The sequence below is a fragment of the Acomys minous genome (assembly GCF_964271855.1).
Source record: "Acomys minous genome assembly, chromosome: 8".
NCBI classification, from domain to species: Eukaryota; Metazoa; Chordata; class Mammalia; order Rodentia; family Muridae; genus Acomys; species Acomys minous.
The window spans coordinates 32,737,623-32,751,944 of NC_140489.1; the positions used below are offsets into that span (position 1 = coordinate 32,737,623).

At 52.4% G+C, this 14,322-nt stretch overlaps 1 protein-coding gene across 2 annotated transcripts in view; it reads left to right on the plus strand.

The window, feature by feature from the left end:
* Positions 1 to 13,686, plus strand: part of LTBP2 (latent transforming growth factor beta binding protein 2) — a 106,286-nt gene extending 92,600 nt beyond the window's left edge. Inside the window, exons 20-36 of one of the 2 annotated variants that reach the window (XM_084791460.1) lie at positions 386 to 508; positions 732 to 857; positions 1,426 to 1,551; positions 2,626 to 2,748; positions 2,837 to 2,962; positions 3,442 to 3,564; positions 4,200 to 4,331; positions 5,422 to 5,547; positions 6,056 to 6,199; positions 6,975 to 7,166; positions 7,431 to 7,514; positions 8,431 to 8,559; positions 8,817 to 8,954; positions 9,031 to 9,201; positions 9,423 to 9,704; positions 9,987 to 10,136; positions 10,463 to 13,686. In XM_084791460.1, coding sequence (XP_084647586.1) covers positions 386 to 508; positions 732 to 857; positions 1,426 to 1,551; positions 2,626 to 2,748; positions 2,837 to 2,962; positions 3,442 to 3,564; positions 4,200 to 4,331; positions 5,422 to 5,547; positions 6,056 to 6,199; positions 6,975 to 7,166; positions 7,431 to 7,514; positions 8,431 to 8,559; positions 8,817 to 8,954; positions 9,031 to 9,201; positions 9,423 to 9,704; positions 9,987 to 10,136; positions 10,463 to 10,608 — 2,441 coding nt within the window. In that variant the 3' untranslated portion in view covers positions 10,609 to 13,686. The remainder of the gene's footprint in view (positions 1 to 385; positions 509 to 731; positions 858 to 1,425; positions 1,552 to 2,625; positions 2,749 to 2,836; positions 2,963 to 3,441; positions 3,565 to 4,199; positions 4,332 to 5,421; positions 5,548 to 6,055; positions 6,200 to 6,974; positions 7,167 to 7,430; positions 7,515 to 8,430; positions 8,560 to 8,816; positions 8,955 to 9,030; positions 9,202 to 9,422; positions 9,705 to 9,986; positions 10,137 to 10,462) is intronic. The other variant, XM_084791461.1, reaches the window with a different exon arrangement.
* The last annotated feature ends 636 nt before the right edge of the window (positions 13,687 to 14,322 follow it).

Here is a 14,322-nt window from a genome sequence, read left to right on the forward strand (position 1 = left end):
CCACACTGTCCGCCCACAGACTGAGACTGTTTGTTGAGGGGTAGAACAAGGGTTTTGGGGTGGCAGGTAAGAGACTTGACTGGGTGAGACTCACAGCGGAGTAGGTCAAGGGTCTTGGACTCCTTATTTCTAGCATTCTAGGCGGCTTTTCCAGGACTAGGCAGGGTGTTCTATATTACTACAGGAGGCTGAGGAGCGCCCAGTACAGTATGACCCTGCTCTACCTGGATGAAATAAAGGAATGTGGCTTCGCAGCTGTCCAAGGGTGGTCCACACGCCCTCTGAAGGCTGGGTCCATGAGCTCGTGGATATCTAGGCTTGCTAGAGTAGGGAGTAGTGCAAGGAGGAGAAGAGGCTAGTGCGCCATCTTGGACTTTATCCACAGATGTGAATGAGTGTCTGACCCCGGGGATCTGTGCCCACGGAAGGTGCATCAACATGGAAGGCTCCTTTAGATGCTCTTGTGAGCCAGGCTATGAGGTCACCCCGGACAAGAAAGGTTGCCGAGGTACAAAGAAGTAGCACCCTTCTCGCACAGGCGAACCAAGCCTGCAGGATCTTTCCCCGCCCCTCATGGCAACCCCTGTAGCCATCCCTGAGTTATCCCATCAGGCCCAAGGTTTATTTTACCATTTGCCAAAACCTGTCCTTTACACCCTCCCTGCCCACCTGTGAGTCTTCAGCATGTCTGCCCTGCAGGATCCCATACAGAACTCAATGTCTTGTTTCAGATGTGGACGAGTGTGCAAGCCGAGCCTCGTGCCCCACCGGCTTGTGCCACAACACCCAGGGTTCCTTCACATGCTCAGCCTGTCAGAGTGGGTACTGGGTGAATGAAGATGGCACTGCCTGTGAAGGTAACGCAGGAGAGACGGGAACAGCATATAGGCCTTCCTCCCTCTTAAATAACATCTATTTGTCCTCCAGCCTAAGTCTGACCCTGGGGCTCTGTGGGTTAGGTTAGAGGGAACTGTGGGGGACTTGGCCGCAAGAGAGCTTCAGTTGTCCTAACTTCCACATTCAGAAATGAAGCAAATAGTCACAGAGACAAGAGGGAAACTAAAGTGACAAATGGTGGGGCAGGCCTATAATCCTGGCACTTGGGGGTGGAAGCTGAAGGGTCAGGAGTTTGAGGACCTGAGCTACATGGTGAGTTGGAGGCTAGCCTGAGCTACATAGTGAGTTGGAGGCCAACCTGAGCTACATGACACTGTCTCAAAGAGGTAAGCTGGATGTAGGGCTATCCTTGGAGCTTTCTAGGAAGGAAGTATGAAGTCATCTTATAGAATATAGCCAAGGCTTGCCCTTCTTTAGAGGTCCAGAGTATTCTCTAAACCCAGAGATGGGCAAGAAGTGTTGTGAGGCAAGGCCTGGTTGGTGGGACTGGCCTTCTGGGTCAGTGGCCACAGTTGTCTATCTGCCTAGACCTCGATGAATGTGCCTTCCCTGGAGTCTGCCCCACAGGAGTCTGCACCAACACTGTGGGCTCCTTCTCCTGCAAGGGCTGCGACAGGGGCTACAGGCCCAGCCCTCTGGGCAACAGCTGTGAAGGTAAGAGACCCCCGCCCTGTGGGAGAGCACAGATGGGATACAGCAGACTAGCAAGATCATCCCTTAAACCTAGGATAGTGGGCAGGGGATACTCATAAAAGTACCCCTTCCCTGGAACAAGTCATGAGAGCAGTTGATGTCAGGTCTCACTGCCATGAAGGCGCTGGTGTGCAGGCTGCAGTGTCTCAGGAGCACAGAGGAACAAAAAGAGACACATGTGTTTGCTTGGGTGTTGGCCTAGACTTTCAAGCCTCCTTGTTATAACCAGCTTCTAGAACAGGGGGTTCCTCAACCTTTGGGTCTCGACCCCTCTGGGGAGCCAATGAGACCCTTTTGGAATGGCCAGATATCCTGGATATAAGATATTGACATGATTCATAACAGAAGCAAAATTATAGTCATAAAGTAGCAAGGAAGCCATCTTATGGTTGGGGGGGGGGTGGTCACCACAACACGAGACGCTGAATTAAAGGGTCACAGTATTGGGAAGGTTGAGGACCACAGCTCTAGAGCACCCACTGTGCTTTGCAATGTGTTAATAATGTCTATAATCCTAACAATCAAGAGGCCTAGTCAGGGTGATGAAGTTCAAGGCCAACCAGGGCTACATAGTGAGAGTTGGGGTGGGGACAGCAAGACGTGATGGCCCAAGCTAGTAGTCCTAGCATCTGGAAGATGGAAATAAGAGGATCCCAGGTCATCCTCGGCTGTCTAGCAAGTTGGAGGCAAAGCCAGTGTTAGCTACCTAAGATCCTATCTCAAAACAAACAAGAGGAAAAAAAAAAGACTTTCTGTTATCTTTCTCAGGCTCCCTGCATCTGTTTCCTTGATTTATTTCTCGTTGCTTCTCAGCCAAGACAGGGGAAGGAGGCTTTGGTTTCCCTGGGCTGGGACAACTGGGCACGAAGGAAGCCAGCCAGGGCTGGACCAAATGGAAAGATCTATTGTCATCTTTCTCCCCATGGCTCTCTCATTAGCTTCACCTGCTGTGCTGCTCTGGGAAGGGAGATAAATATCACTGTGGGTCCAGCCCCTCAGGCAGGTGATAGGTCCCTCCCCTGTGTGGCCCTACAGATGTGGACGAGTGTGAAGGTCCCCAGAACAGCTGCCTGGGAGGAGAGTGCAAGAACACAGAGGGCTCCTACCAGTGCCTCTGTCCCCAGGGCTTCCAGCTGGCCAATGGCACCTCGTGTGAGGGTGAGTACCCCAAGTCTCCCCACCAGGAGCCTGGGACACTGAGTATCTGCAAAGGCGAGACACCCCCCTTTTCATCTTGCCTCTGCAGACGTGGACGAGTGTCTTGGGGAGGAGCACTGTGCTCCTCACGGCGAGTGCCTCAACAGCCAGGGGTCTTTCTTCTGTGTCTGTGCGCCCGGCTTTGCCAGTGCTGAGGGGGGCACCAGATGCCAGGGTAAGAAGTCAGCACGGTCGCGACTGAAGTCCCCCAGCAGGGCTGTTAGAGGCTGTGTCTATAGCAGAGTCCCATCTGAATACCATTACTGGTGTGGTGGATAGTGTGCCCACAGCCTGCGGGGTGGGTGGGGGTGGGGGGACGGGGGAGGGACAGAGGGTGGAGATGATGGGAAGGCTGGAGAGGTGTGAGATTTGCAGGCTTGTAAAGAAGGACTCAGAGCCTGTCAGAGGGCCTCTCTGTGATGCCTGTGGCAGACAAGCATGCTCTCCAGAGTCTCAGTGTCACCTTTCTTCTGTGGACAGAGACCCAGCATGGCCTCAGGTTCCCAGCTCTGGATGGTCCCTTCATCTTCCTTCCCCAGGCTTCTCCCTGGCTTTCCTACGGGCTTCCTCAAGTCCAAAGGAAACTGCTGGGGGCCTCCAGCGAGTTCTAAAGAGACCCATAGCTACATCTGCTGACTGCTATCTCTATCCTAGATGTGGATGAATGTGCAGCCACAGACCCATGTCTGGGAGGGAACTGTGTCAACACAGAGGGTTCCTACAACTGTCTGTGTGAGACTGGCTTCCAGCCCTCCCCAGAGAACGGAGAGTGTGTAGGTAAGGACTCTAAGGGTGGGACAAGGCTCTGCCTCACTTCTGCCCATTTCTATCCCTGGGAGCTCCTTGGCTCCCTGGAACAATGAACATAGCTTCTCAGGAAGTAAAGCATTTTCTACAGAATCCAAAGTAGAATGCTTTTTATTGAGATTCTGATGACCTGGGAAAATGTCCGAGGCTGGCACGGTAAAGACAGCCACCATCTTTTATACCAGCAGAGCCTAGTTTTAGAGGCCAAGTACCTTCAGCAGATACTAAACGCCTGCTATGGGCCAATGTCTTTTGGTGGGACAGATGGTTACAGACTATCTTGAAAACTGGATAAAGGCGATAGATATTGAAGAAAGCTCCCTGAACCCCACTGGGATGAACATGGCACAGAGTGCTCTACCAGGGATGGGAGGCAAAGTACTCACTCAGAGCTTCCCAAGTGGCATATAGCTCTCTTTCTAGATGCTCAGCCTGAAAACTCTGCTGAGTTAATCTGCTGGGGGGGGGGCGGGGTGAGCTAGTGATTTGAGATGGACCAAGGAGCTCAGCAGTTGTGGGACATGAGCTTGTAATGTCAGCAAGGTGGGGCCAGAACAGTGACCTTAGCCACACATCTGCCCTCCTTCTCATGGCTCTGGGGACAGATATTGATGAGTGTGAGGGTGACGAAGACCCAGTGTGTGGAGCCTGGAGGTGTGAGAACAGCCCTGGTTCCTACCGCTGCATCCTAGGCTGCCAGCCTGGCTTCTACATGGCCCCAACTGGAGACTGCATTGGTGAGAGGGAAGGAGGAGGTGGAGGTGGGAGGGCTGAGGAGGGCTGAGGAGGAGGGCTGAGGAGGAGGGCTGAGGAGGGCTGAGGAGGAGGGCTGAGGAGGGCAGAGGAGGGCTGAGGAGGGCTGAGGAGGGCTGAGGAGGGCTGAGGAGGGCTGAGGAGGGCTGAGGAGGGCAGAGGAGGGCTGAGGAGGGCTGAGGAGGGCTGAGGAGGAGGGCTGAGGAGGGCTGAGGAGGGCAGAGGAGGGCTGAGGAGGGCTGAGGAGGGCTGAGGAGGAGGGCTGAGGAGGGCTGAGGAGGGCTGAGGAGGAGGGCTGAGGAGGGCTGAGGAGGGCTGAGGAGGGCTGAGGAGGGCAGAGGAGGGCTGAGGAGGGCAGAGGAGGGCTGAGGAGGGCTGAGGAGGGCTGAGGAGGGCAGAGGAGGGCTGAGGAGGGCTGAGGAGGGCTGAGGAGGGCAGAGGAGGGCTGAGGAGGGCAGAGGAGGGCTGAGGAGGGCTGAGGAGGGCTGAGGAGGGCTGAGGAGGGCAGAGGAGGGCTGAGGAGGGCTGAGGAGGGCAGAGGAGGGCTGAGGAGGGCAGAGGAGGGCTGAGGAGGGCTGAGGAGGGCTGAGGAGGGCTGAGGAGGGCTGAGGAGGGCAGAGGAGGGCTGAGGAGGGCAGAGGAGGGCTGAGGAGGGCTGAGGAGGGCTGAGGAGGGCAGAGGAGGGCTGAGGAGGGCAGAGGAGGGCTGAGGAGGGCTGAGGAGGGCTGAGGAGGGCTGAGGAGGGCAGAGGAGGGCTGAGGAGGGCTGAGGAGGGCTGAGGAGGGCTGAGGAGGGCTGAGGAGGGCTGAGGAGGGCAGAGGAGGGCTGAGGAGGGCTGAGGAGGGCTGAGCATGTCTGGCTTGCCCTGCATTGAACTAGAAACAGTTTCTCCCAACGACATTGTTTGGGCAGTTGTTTGAAGTTTGTATATTTTCCATACAGTGAAGTTTACACAAAAATTGAAGAGGAATGTTACAGTTAAGGCTTTCTTGTGCTGTGTCCAAGGGTTTTTTTTTTCCCCTTTCAAATCTTGACCATGCACACCCTCTATCCTGGTCCCCATTATCCCCCCAGACATAGATGAATGTGCCAACGACACTGTGTGTGGGAGCCACGGCTTCTGTGACAATACGGACGGCTCCTTCCGCTGCCTGTGTGACCAGGGCTTCGAGACCTCACCCTCTGGCTGGGAGTGTGTTGGTGAGAAGCAGCCCACAGGCTACCCAAGGTCTGGGCTAGGAAAGGCCCTTGGGCCGATCTCGTTGTCACCAAGTTTTGTCTTTCTTGAAAGGAAGTGTTAGGGCATGAAACATCAATGCTTACATGGTTCCATGATAGGACCCCCAAAGAGGAATCCAGAAAAGTCAAGGGAGAGAGATTACTCTTCCAGTTAGCATTACTGCTGGGAAGGTGGGAGAAAATGGCTAGTCCTGTCAGAGAAGAAGCAAGCAAAGGAGAGACTTCCTGTCCCACTCACTTCCCTAGAGAACTTTTATAACCGTTTTCAGCCCTACCATGCCCTCTGCCCACCAGCCCCGCTTCCTGCTAATTCATATCCCTGTTTGCTTCCTCCAAGCGCAGTTCTCTCGCGGGGTTGGGGTGGGGGGTGGAGGGCGAGGGGGAGAGCCTGCCTAGCTGGCCTGGAATCAGAGGCAGGGTGCATTTGTTTCCTCTTCTCTGTACACGAGTCTGTCCTCGTGCCTGGCAGACGTGAACGAGTGTGAGCTCATGCTGGCAGTGTGTGGCGACGCACTCTGTGAGAACGTGGAAGGCTCCTTCCTGTGCCTTTGCGCCAGCGACCTCGAGGAGTATGACACCCAAGAAGGACGCTGTCGTCCTCGGGCAACTGGAGGTGAGACCTGCGAGACTCGTGGGCCCCTTCCCTACCTGCCACTTTCCATGAGGACTCTGGCTTATAAAAGTTGTCCATTCATCCAGCTCCCGCCACTTAGTGAGAGTTCGTTGGGCTGGTGTTGGGGGTGTGGGCTAGGAATGGATTATCGAGGGGGCAGGAGCCTAAGTGCCACACTTAACCAGCGCATGCTAGGCAGCATTCCACCTGAAGGACTGGGATGATCTTTGGAAACTCAGGGTACTCTGGCAAATTTAGAATAGGCCCTCTGGAACCTCAGATTGAGTTTTTTTAGAGAGCCTGAATTCGCCCAATCTTAGGATGGGTCTTTTGGATGAAAGAGGCCTTGAAGCTGAGCTAAGCTGGACCCTACCCTTCCCACTGCCACTCTGCCCCAAGCTGGACCAGGACTCAGTTGGCTTCAGTGCCCTGGGAGGGGGGGAATCAAGGGGAACTTTGTAAGGAATAATGGAGGGACGAAGGGTTTGGGGTTCCCTGGGAAGCAAAAGGGAGTGACAGAGATGGGGATTGGCCATGCACACTGTGGGCAAGTAGTGTTCTGGAAATACCAGAAGCTTTGGGGTCAGAGCCCCATGTCACCCCTTAATAACTTCTTAAATGTAACGTTTGAGATGCAATGTCTTTGAGATGCTAACATGAGGTAATGTACATCATAAGATTCTCTATAGACACCAAGTTTAAAGGTCAGCTTGAGGGCCAGGATGGTTCAAAGGGTCATGGACAAACAGTAATAAGGGGCTTCTGTCACACACAGCTCAGAGAATCCCAGAGGCCCCAACAGGAGACCAGGATTCAGGCCTCATCCGCATGGAATGCTACTCTGGGCACAATGGTGGTCCTCTCTGTTCTCACATCCTGGGCCACAACACCACACGGGCTGAGTGCTGCTGTACTCAGGGTGCCAGATGGGGAAAAGCCTGTGACCCCTGCCCATCAGAGGACTCAGGTAAGGCCTGAAGGGCTACAGAGACTCCTAGGGTCAGTTTGCAGTGTGACACTTACAAAGAAGAGGAGCCAGGGGTCATGGCACATGCCTGTAATTCCAGCTTCCTGCACTCATGAGGCTGACGCGGTAAAAACATGAGTTTGGGGGGAAGTCTGAGCTACATGGCAAGGTCCCAGGCCAGCTTCTATTATATAATTCAACCTTAAAAGTGGGACGGGGGAGCCATAACACTCTGTCTCTGAGCTCGGATGCCTTCCTATGCAGTTGGATTCAGTGAGCTCTGCCCCAGTGGTCAAGGCTACATCCCAGTAGAAGGAGCCTGGACATTTGGACAGACCATGTACACAGGTAACCATCCTTAGCACCTGCCCCCTCAACTTCACCTACCAGAGTGATCCCTGGCCTAAATCTATATGAGGTTCCAGGAAGTTCTACACCTAGCCCTAGCTCTCAGGTAGTATTGTCTTTTGGGGTCTGGGGTGTTTTGGTTTTGGTTTGGTTTTTGGCTTCGCTGAGACAGGGTTTCTCTGGGTAGCCTTGGCTGCTTTGGACTCAGGCTGGCCTTGAACTCACAGTGATCTGACTGCTTCTGCCTCCTGAGTGCTGGGATTAAAGGCGTGCACCACCATGCCCGGCTTGTCCCTGATATTTTAATCTTTAAAGTTTTAGTCAAGATCCTCCTGGAGTGTTCACATGGCCTCAAGCTCAGTGTTCCCATGTCCTCAAGTCTGGGGGTGGGCCTGTTGTGGTGTTTAACCTCACCTCCACTATACCTGGACACAGGGACAGACTGTGAGGTTCTACACTGCCACCCAGGTTGGGACAATAGCTAGCTCTCTGGCTCCACCTATCAAAGCGGAAACTTTGGGAAGCTCATACTCTTATTGGAGGGTTTCAGAAGCTAGTCCTTGGAAGGAAATGATGGAAACTGAAAGCGAGTATGTGCATGCATGTGTGTGTACGTGCATGCGTGTGTGCATTCATCTCTCTCTCTCTCTCTCTCTCTCTCTCTCTCTCTCTCTCTCTCTCTGTGTGTGTGTGTGTGTGTGTGTGTGTGTGTGTGTGTGTGTACACATGCATGAGCTGTGTTGCTGGGAATAAAACCAATGGCTTCATGCAGACACTACCACTGAACACTCAGTCCAAAAAGTAGCTTTTCTTGAGTGCTTGCTATGCACCAGCACCAAGCACTATTTAATGGGTACCTCATGGGTGTTAGCTCCTGCTGTTTCTTCCCCTCTCGACTCCCTCTGCCCTCCTTCAGATGCCGACGAGTGTGTGCTGTTTGGGCCTGCTCTCTGCCAGAATGGCCGATGCCTCAACACAGTGCCTGGCTACGTTTGCCTGTGCAACCCTGGCTACCACTATGATGGCTCCAGCAGGAAGTGCCAAGGTGAGGACTCACATGGGCGCGCCCCCCCCCCCACTAACCCCAAGTCCCACTCTTGCTGAAAGTCCCCTTTCTGGGAAAGATGTCCACTGCGGCAGGTGGGTCTGAAGTGAGGGGAGATGTAGGCTGGCAGAGATTGTTCCTAGAGAGAGCCCTTCTAGGATGGGCATCTGCATGGACCTCCTTAGGTAAATTCTCCTGTGAGCATTAGCTGTCAAAAGGCCACTCTGGCCCTCTTCCACCTTTTCCTGACCCCACAGATCACAACGAATGCCAGGACGTGGCCTGTGAGAATGGCGAGTGTGTAAACACGGATGGCTCCTTCCATTGCTTCTGCAATCCCCCCCTCACCCTAGACCTCAGTGGGCAGCGCTGTGTGAATAATACCAGCAGCACAGGTGAAGGGAGGATGGTGGGGGAACAGTGGGGCACAGACCTGGCCTGGGACTCACATTCTCCTGGGGTCTGTGCCAGCAGAGGACTTCCCTGACCATGACATCCACATGGACATCTGCTGGAAGAAAGTCACCAATGATGTGTGCAGCCAGCCCTTGCGTGGGCACCGCACTACCTATACGGAATGCTGCTGCCAAGATGGAGAGGCCTGGAGCCAGCAGTGTGCTCTGTGCCCCCCCAGGAGCTCTGGTAAAAGGGTACCTGCAGGTCTGGGTGTAGTTCTGGGTGGAGGGGTCCTGTCACCCTGGAAGGAGGAGAGTAGTCAGAGTAGCCTTGCTCTCCATCCTGGCTGTGCAGGAATTGTCAGGCATCCTACATGCTCTCCTCGGTGCCGAGCTGATGAGCCAGCTCGCGGAGCTTTCACTAGCTGGAGCTGAAGCCCAGCTCTATTTCTGCTTCCTCCCCGACAGAGGTCTATGCTCAGCTGTGCAATGTGGCTCGGATCGAGGCAGAGCGGGAAGCAGGGATCCACTTCCGGCCAGGCTATGAGTATGGCCCCGGCCCAGACGATCTCCCTTACAACCTCTATGGCCCAGACGGGGCCCCTTTCTACAACTACCTGGGCCCTGAGGACACCGTCCCAGAGCCTCCTTTCTCCAACACGGCCAGTCAGCTGGGAGACAACACACCTGTCCTTGAGCCTCCTCTGCAACCCTCTGAACTTCGGCCCCACTATGTGGATAGCCATTCAGGTAATGTGCAGCAAAACTGCCCCCTCTCCACCTGCCTGCCAGAAGGAAAGACAGGGTCACGGTCAGCCAAGACAGAACTCCAAAAGGTCAGACGCTACCATACATGGCTATGACCCCAAACCTTCAGAAGAGTGTGACCTTTTGTTTTAGGTGTCTTTCTGTAGGACTCTTAGAATCCACCAGCACAACTCCGTCCTCAGCACTCAGCAGCCACAACCTTTGCACTGCAAGACTGGGGTCTAAGCTCAGGCCTCAGCTTTACTCTTTCTGACCCTCTCTTAGAACCCCTGGCCTCCTTCGAAGGACTTCAGGCTGAGGAATGTGGCATCCTGAATGGCTGTGAGAATGGCCGCTGCGTACGTGTCCGGGAGGGCTACACTTGTGACTGCTTTGAAGGCTTCCAGCTGGATGCGGCCCACATGGCCTGTGTGGGTAAGTTTGGAGCAGTGAGAAGGACTCCCCTACCCTAGGACTTAGGATAGCTTGGAAATACACTGCTGCCCCCTAGTGGGCGTGTCAAGCTAGTGATTGCGGAAGCAATTGCAGAAGGTTTTCATGCTGGATTGGATGGCCCTCCATGGAAGAGCTGCAAGGCCAAAAGGCACGCTGAGAGGTCACTGCTTCTTGGCTTTTGTCCCTAAGTTGTCTGGTTTGGGGAGGTGAGGCAGTCTTTGGGTGTCCTATCCAGGGTAAGGCGGTAGGGGCTGGTGGCTAGAGGGACAGAGAGACCCTTACAGCTTTCTTGCTTGCTTCCACAGATGTGAATGAATGTGAAGATCTGAACGGGCCTGCAGCACTTTGTGCACATGGTCACTGTGAGAACACAGAGGGCTCCTATCGCTGCCACTGTTCCCCAGGTTATGTGGCAGAGCCAGGTCCCCCACACTGTGCTGCCCAGGAGTAGAAGTGAGAGAACACCGTGGGCAGCTATCTGGAAATGACTTCAGCTACAGGCTGGGGACTTAAGATTGCTTCCCTAGCTGGGAAGACTTCGTGGCTGGGAAGATAACATGATGGCATCAGGCCAGGGCTCTATAGCCCAGTTCTGCCAGCCTTGCCTACTTTTTTTTTTTTTTAAATCTTTTCCAGCTTAACTCTGGTGAGCTTCCATCACTGCCTCTATGCCACTGCTTGGCTCAGACACAACAAATATTTTAATGCTTCAGCCACTGGCCATGGGACGCAGCCCACCAGTCTGTCCTTAGGGCCTCACTGTAGGGTGTTCCTCAGAAGAGCCCTCAGCCACTCCTCTCAGGCTGTACAATGCAGGTACCCCTTTCCAGCTGTGATCCACACCTGGTCCTGATGATTCATGCCTGGGACAGCAGCCACACCTCCTCTGCTATAGCCCTTTGCAACCTGTGGGTTTGCAAGAGAGGATTTGGAAAAGGTTGGGGAGTATTTGCAATGCCACCTCTCAGAACTGCCACCACCACCACTCAGCCAAGCTGGCACGAGCTCTTTTTGCCACATCTCCACCCTGTAGACAGTTCTGTGGCCCCGAGAAGGGACCAGCTTCCCTCATCACAGAGGACGAAGACTGATACTTGCTGAGCGTAAGAAACACAAACGAAGAGGAATAATGAGACCGAGAAAGCAAGGCAAGAGGGTGACATAAAAACCGTGGGGAGTTGATATGGAAGGAGGAGCCAAGATTTATACACATCTAAAAACATTGAGTAGGTCTGGGCAAACAAGTGCTCCAAGCCACCTCAGGACCAGCAGTAAAGCTTGTCACAGGCTCCAGTGCCCATCTCCACAGACCTTTATTGGGTACATATGTTCCCTACAGAAAACAAATCTCTTCTGGGCTTTTTGTGAAACCCAAATTGATCGACTAACAATTCAAAGGTCTCTTTTTCCGTTGCTCTTGTCAGAAGAGGCCAGATTTTCAATGTTATCTCCACCACTCAGAAACCCTTGCTCTTGTTCCCTTCAGGGGGAAAAAAAAAAGAGGTCTGGAATCTCTCTGAGAGATGCACTTCCATACAAGCTAGCTGGGAGTTTTAGGAGCATGGTGGAATAAAGAAACATTCATCTGGACCCTCCTGTGCTTTGTTTTTATTTCCTATTAAACCAACTCCACCACGCTGGTTAAGTCTCAAGGTCAGACTAGAGATGAACCTGCGTGTGCTCCATGTCCGGTCCCACCAGCCCGTGTGACTGGGCTCCCGCGCCGAAGTTTCTGTGCTATCCTAAGCTGTGTTCCCTGGCTGGTGGCGATGTGACAGGCTGCATGTGACAGAAGAGATGGTGATGACTGCCCTGCCTGCTGCTCCGATTGTCAGCTGTCATATAACTTACTGAAAGCCTGCTCCAGCCGAGCACTGTAACGATTGCTGTAAGTTACATGTAGTCATACGACAGTCTCATTTACTACTTTACTCCTATGTACAACTGAGACATGCGAATCTTAGATGACTTTCTTTAGGCCTCTCTCCCAGTTGAAGCATCCTCAGCAGACAAAACCACATGGTTCCTAAACCAGTAAAAAATATTCCTTTGCTCCAAATAGAAATGCCACTTACAGTGCAGTGAAAGTGGGAGGTTTAGCTGTTCATAGAATACTTAACACAATGGGAGACGAGGAAGGATAGTGAAGACACTTTTTTGTTTGGTTGGTTGGTTTTTTGAGACAGGGTTTCTCTGTGTAGCCTTGGCTGTCCTGGACTCGTACTGTAGACCAGGCTGGGCTCGATCCAACAGGGATCCACCTGCCTCTGCCTCCTGAGTGCTGGGATTAGTGTGCGCCACCCCGCCCGGCATGCAGACACTTTTAAAGACTGGCGAAGACCACAGTTTGCTCAGAGTGGAAGGTGGCAAGCCTTCACGGACAACATCATAGAAGTGCATGCTGGTGCAACATCTGAAGGGCACAATATGGCAATGGCTTTCACAGTTATAACAGGCACAAAACTAACTCCTTGACCCAAAGTTCCACTGGGCCTTTAACCTTCAGCTATATTCTTGCTAAATATGAAATCATGGACGTGAGGGGTTATTTATTAAAGAGCTGTTTGTAAAGCAGAAGATTAGAAACAACCGCTATGGAGTGCTCAGCAGAGAAGATGGCAGTCTAAACACATGTCAAGACAACCCAACAAGACTCGGGGGAGAAGACGGCGTGGACAGTGTGGGAGACGTGCTGCTACGTGTCTGAAGAGGAGAGTGGACTGCTGGTAACCTCATCCCCACCGCTCTGCCTTACACCTATCCTCAGAGAATGTCCCACCATTGCCCAAGACTGCCACGCTGGCACTGTGCAATGGCCCTCAGAGCCCTCCGCCCTTGCCTTCCTGTTCAGCCTTTAGCTGCTTGCACATACACATACTGTCTTTTATTAAAAATCTCTCTATATCTATCTCTCTCCCTCCCTCCATCTCTCCCTCTCTCTCCCCCATCCCCTCTCTGAGGCAGTCTTACTAAGTAGGCCAGGCTGGCCTAGAACCAATGATCCTCTGCCACCTTTAAGCTGGGACTACAGGTGTGGAACATGACAGCCAACTGCATCTTTTTCACTCTATGTTTGCTCATAAAGAAGTATCTCATGTTGCCTGGTGTTGTAGCACAAACCTATAAAGCCAACGTGCAGAAGGCAAGAGGATTGTGAGAGTTAGGACAGCCTGAGCTACAAAACAAGAACCTGTTTCAAAATAAAAGTAATAAACAATGGTTTCCCTCTGTGTTACAGCCGTATATTAGTCAATGGAATGGATAAACCATAACTTACTTAGCCAGGGGCTATAGGCAGACAGTTCTATTGCCTACCTTTGTTCACAATGCTGCGATGAGTACCCCTATACATGTGTTATTTCATGTGATATCTATCTATAGGATTAAGCTCTTGAAAACAATATGGTTCATGGGAAAGAGTGACAGGGTGGATAAATAAAACACTGAGGTTTTTTCACTGTATTTCCCCCTTTTTAAATTTGTAGATGGATTACCTATTCAAAATATAAATAAACCATTTTTTTAAAAATACAGCTCCTGGCTAAGCATGGCATTACAAACCCTCTTTAAAACAATGGGAAGAGCTGGGTATGGAGACACATGCCTGTAATTCTCAGCAGCCAAGAGGCTGTGGTCGGAGGATGGAGAACTTGAAGCCAGTGTTAGCTGACATAGTGTAACAAGATCAGCCCCAGCTACACAGTAAAACTCTGGTGTCAAAAAGATAAGAAGAGATTAATGGGGAAGGAGTGGCACTGGAGAGGTGGCTCAGTAGTTAAAGCGCTTTACTGCTCTCCCAGAGGAACTGGAGTTTGGTTCCCAGCACCCATGTTGGGCAGCTGTTACAAATGTCTCTAACTCCAGCTACAGGAGATCCAACATCCTCTCTGGCCTCTTCAGGTATCCTCACATACATGGCATCGACACAGACACACATATATACATACATACATACAAATAATAAAATACAAATCTTAGCCAGGCCCGGTGGCACATGTCTGTAATCCCATCACCTAAGGAGGCAGAGGCAGGCAGATCTCTGTGAATTCAAGGCCAACCTGGTCTACAAAGCAAGTCCAGGACAGCCAAAGCTACACAAGAAAAACCCTGTCTTGAAAAATAAATAAATAATTTTTAAAACTTCAAAAAAAAAAAAAAGTAATGG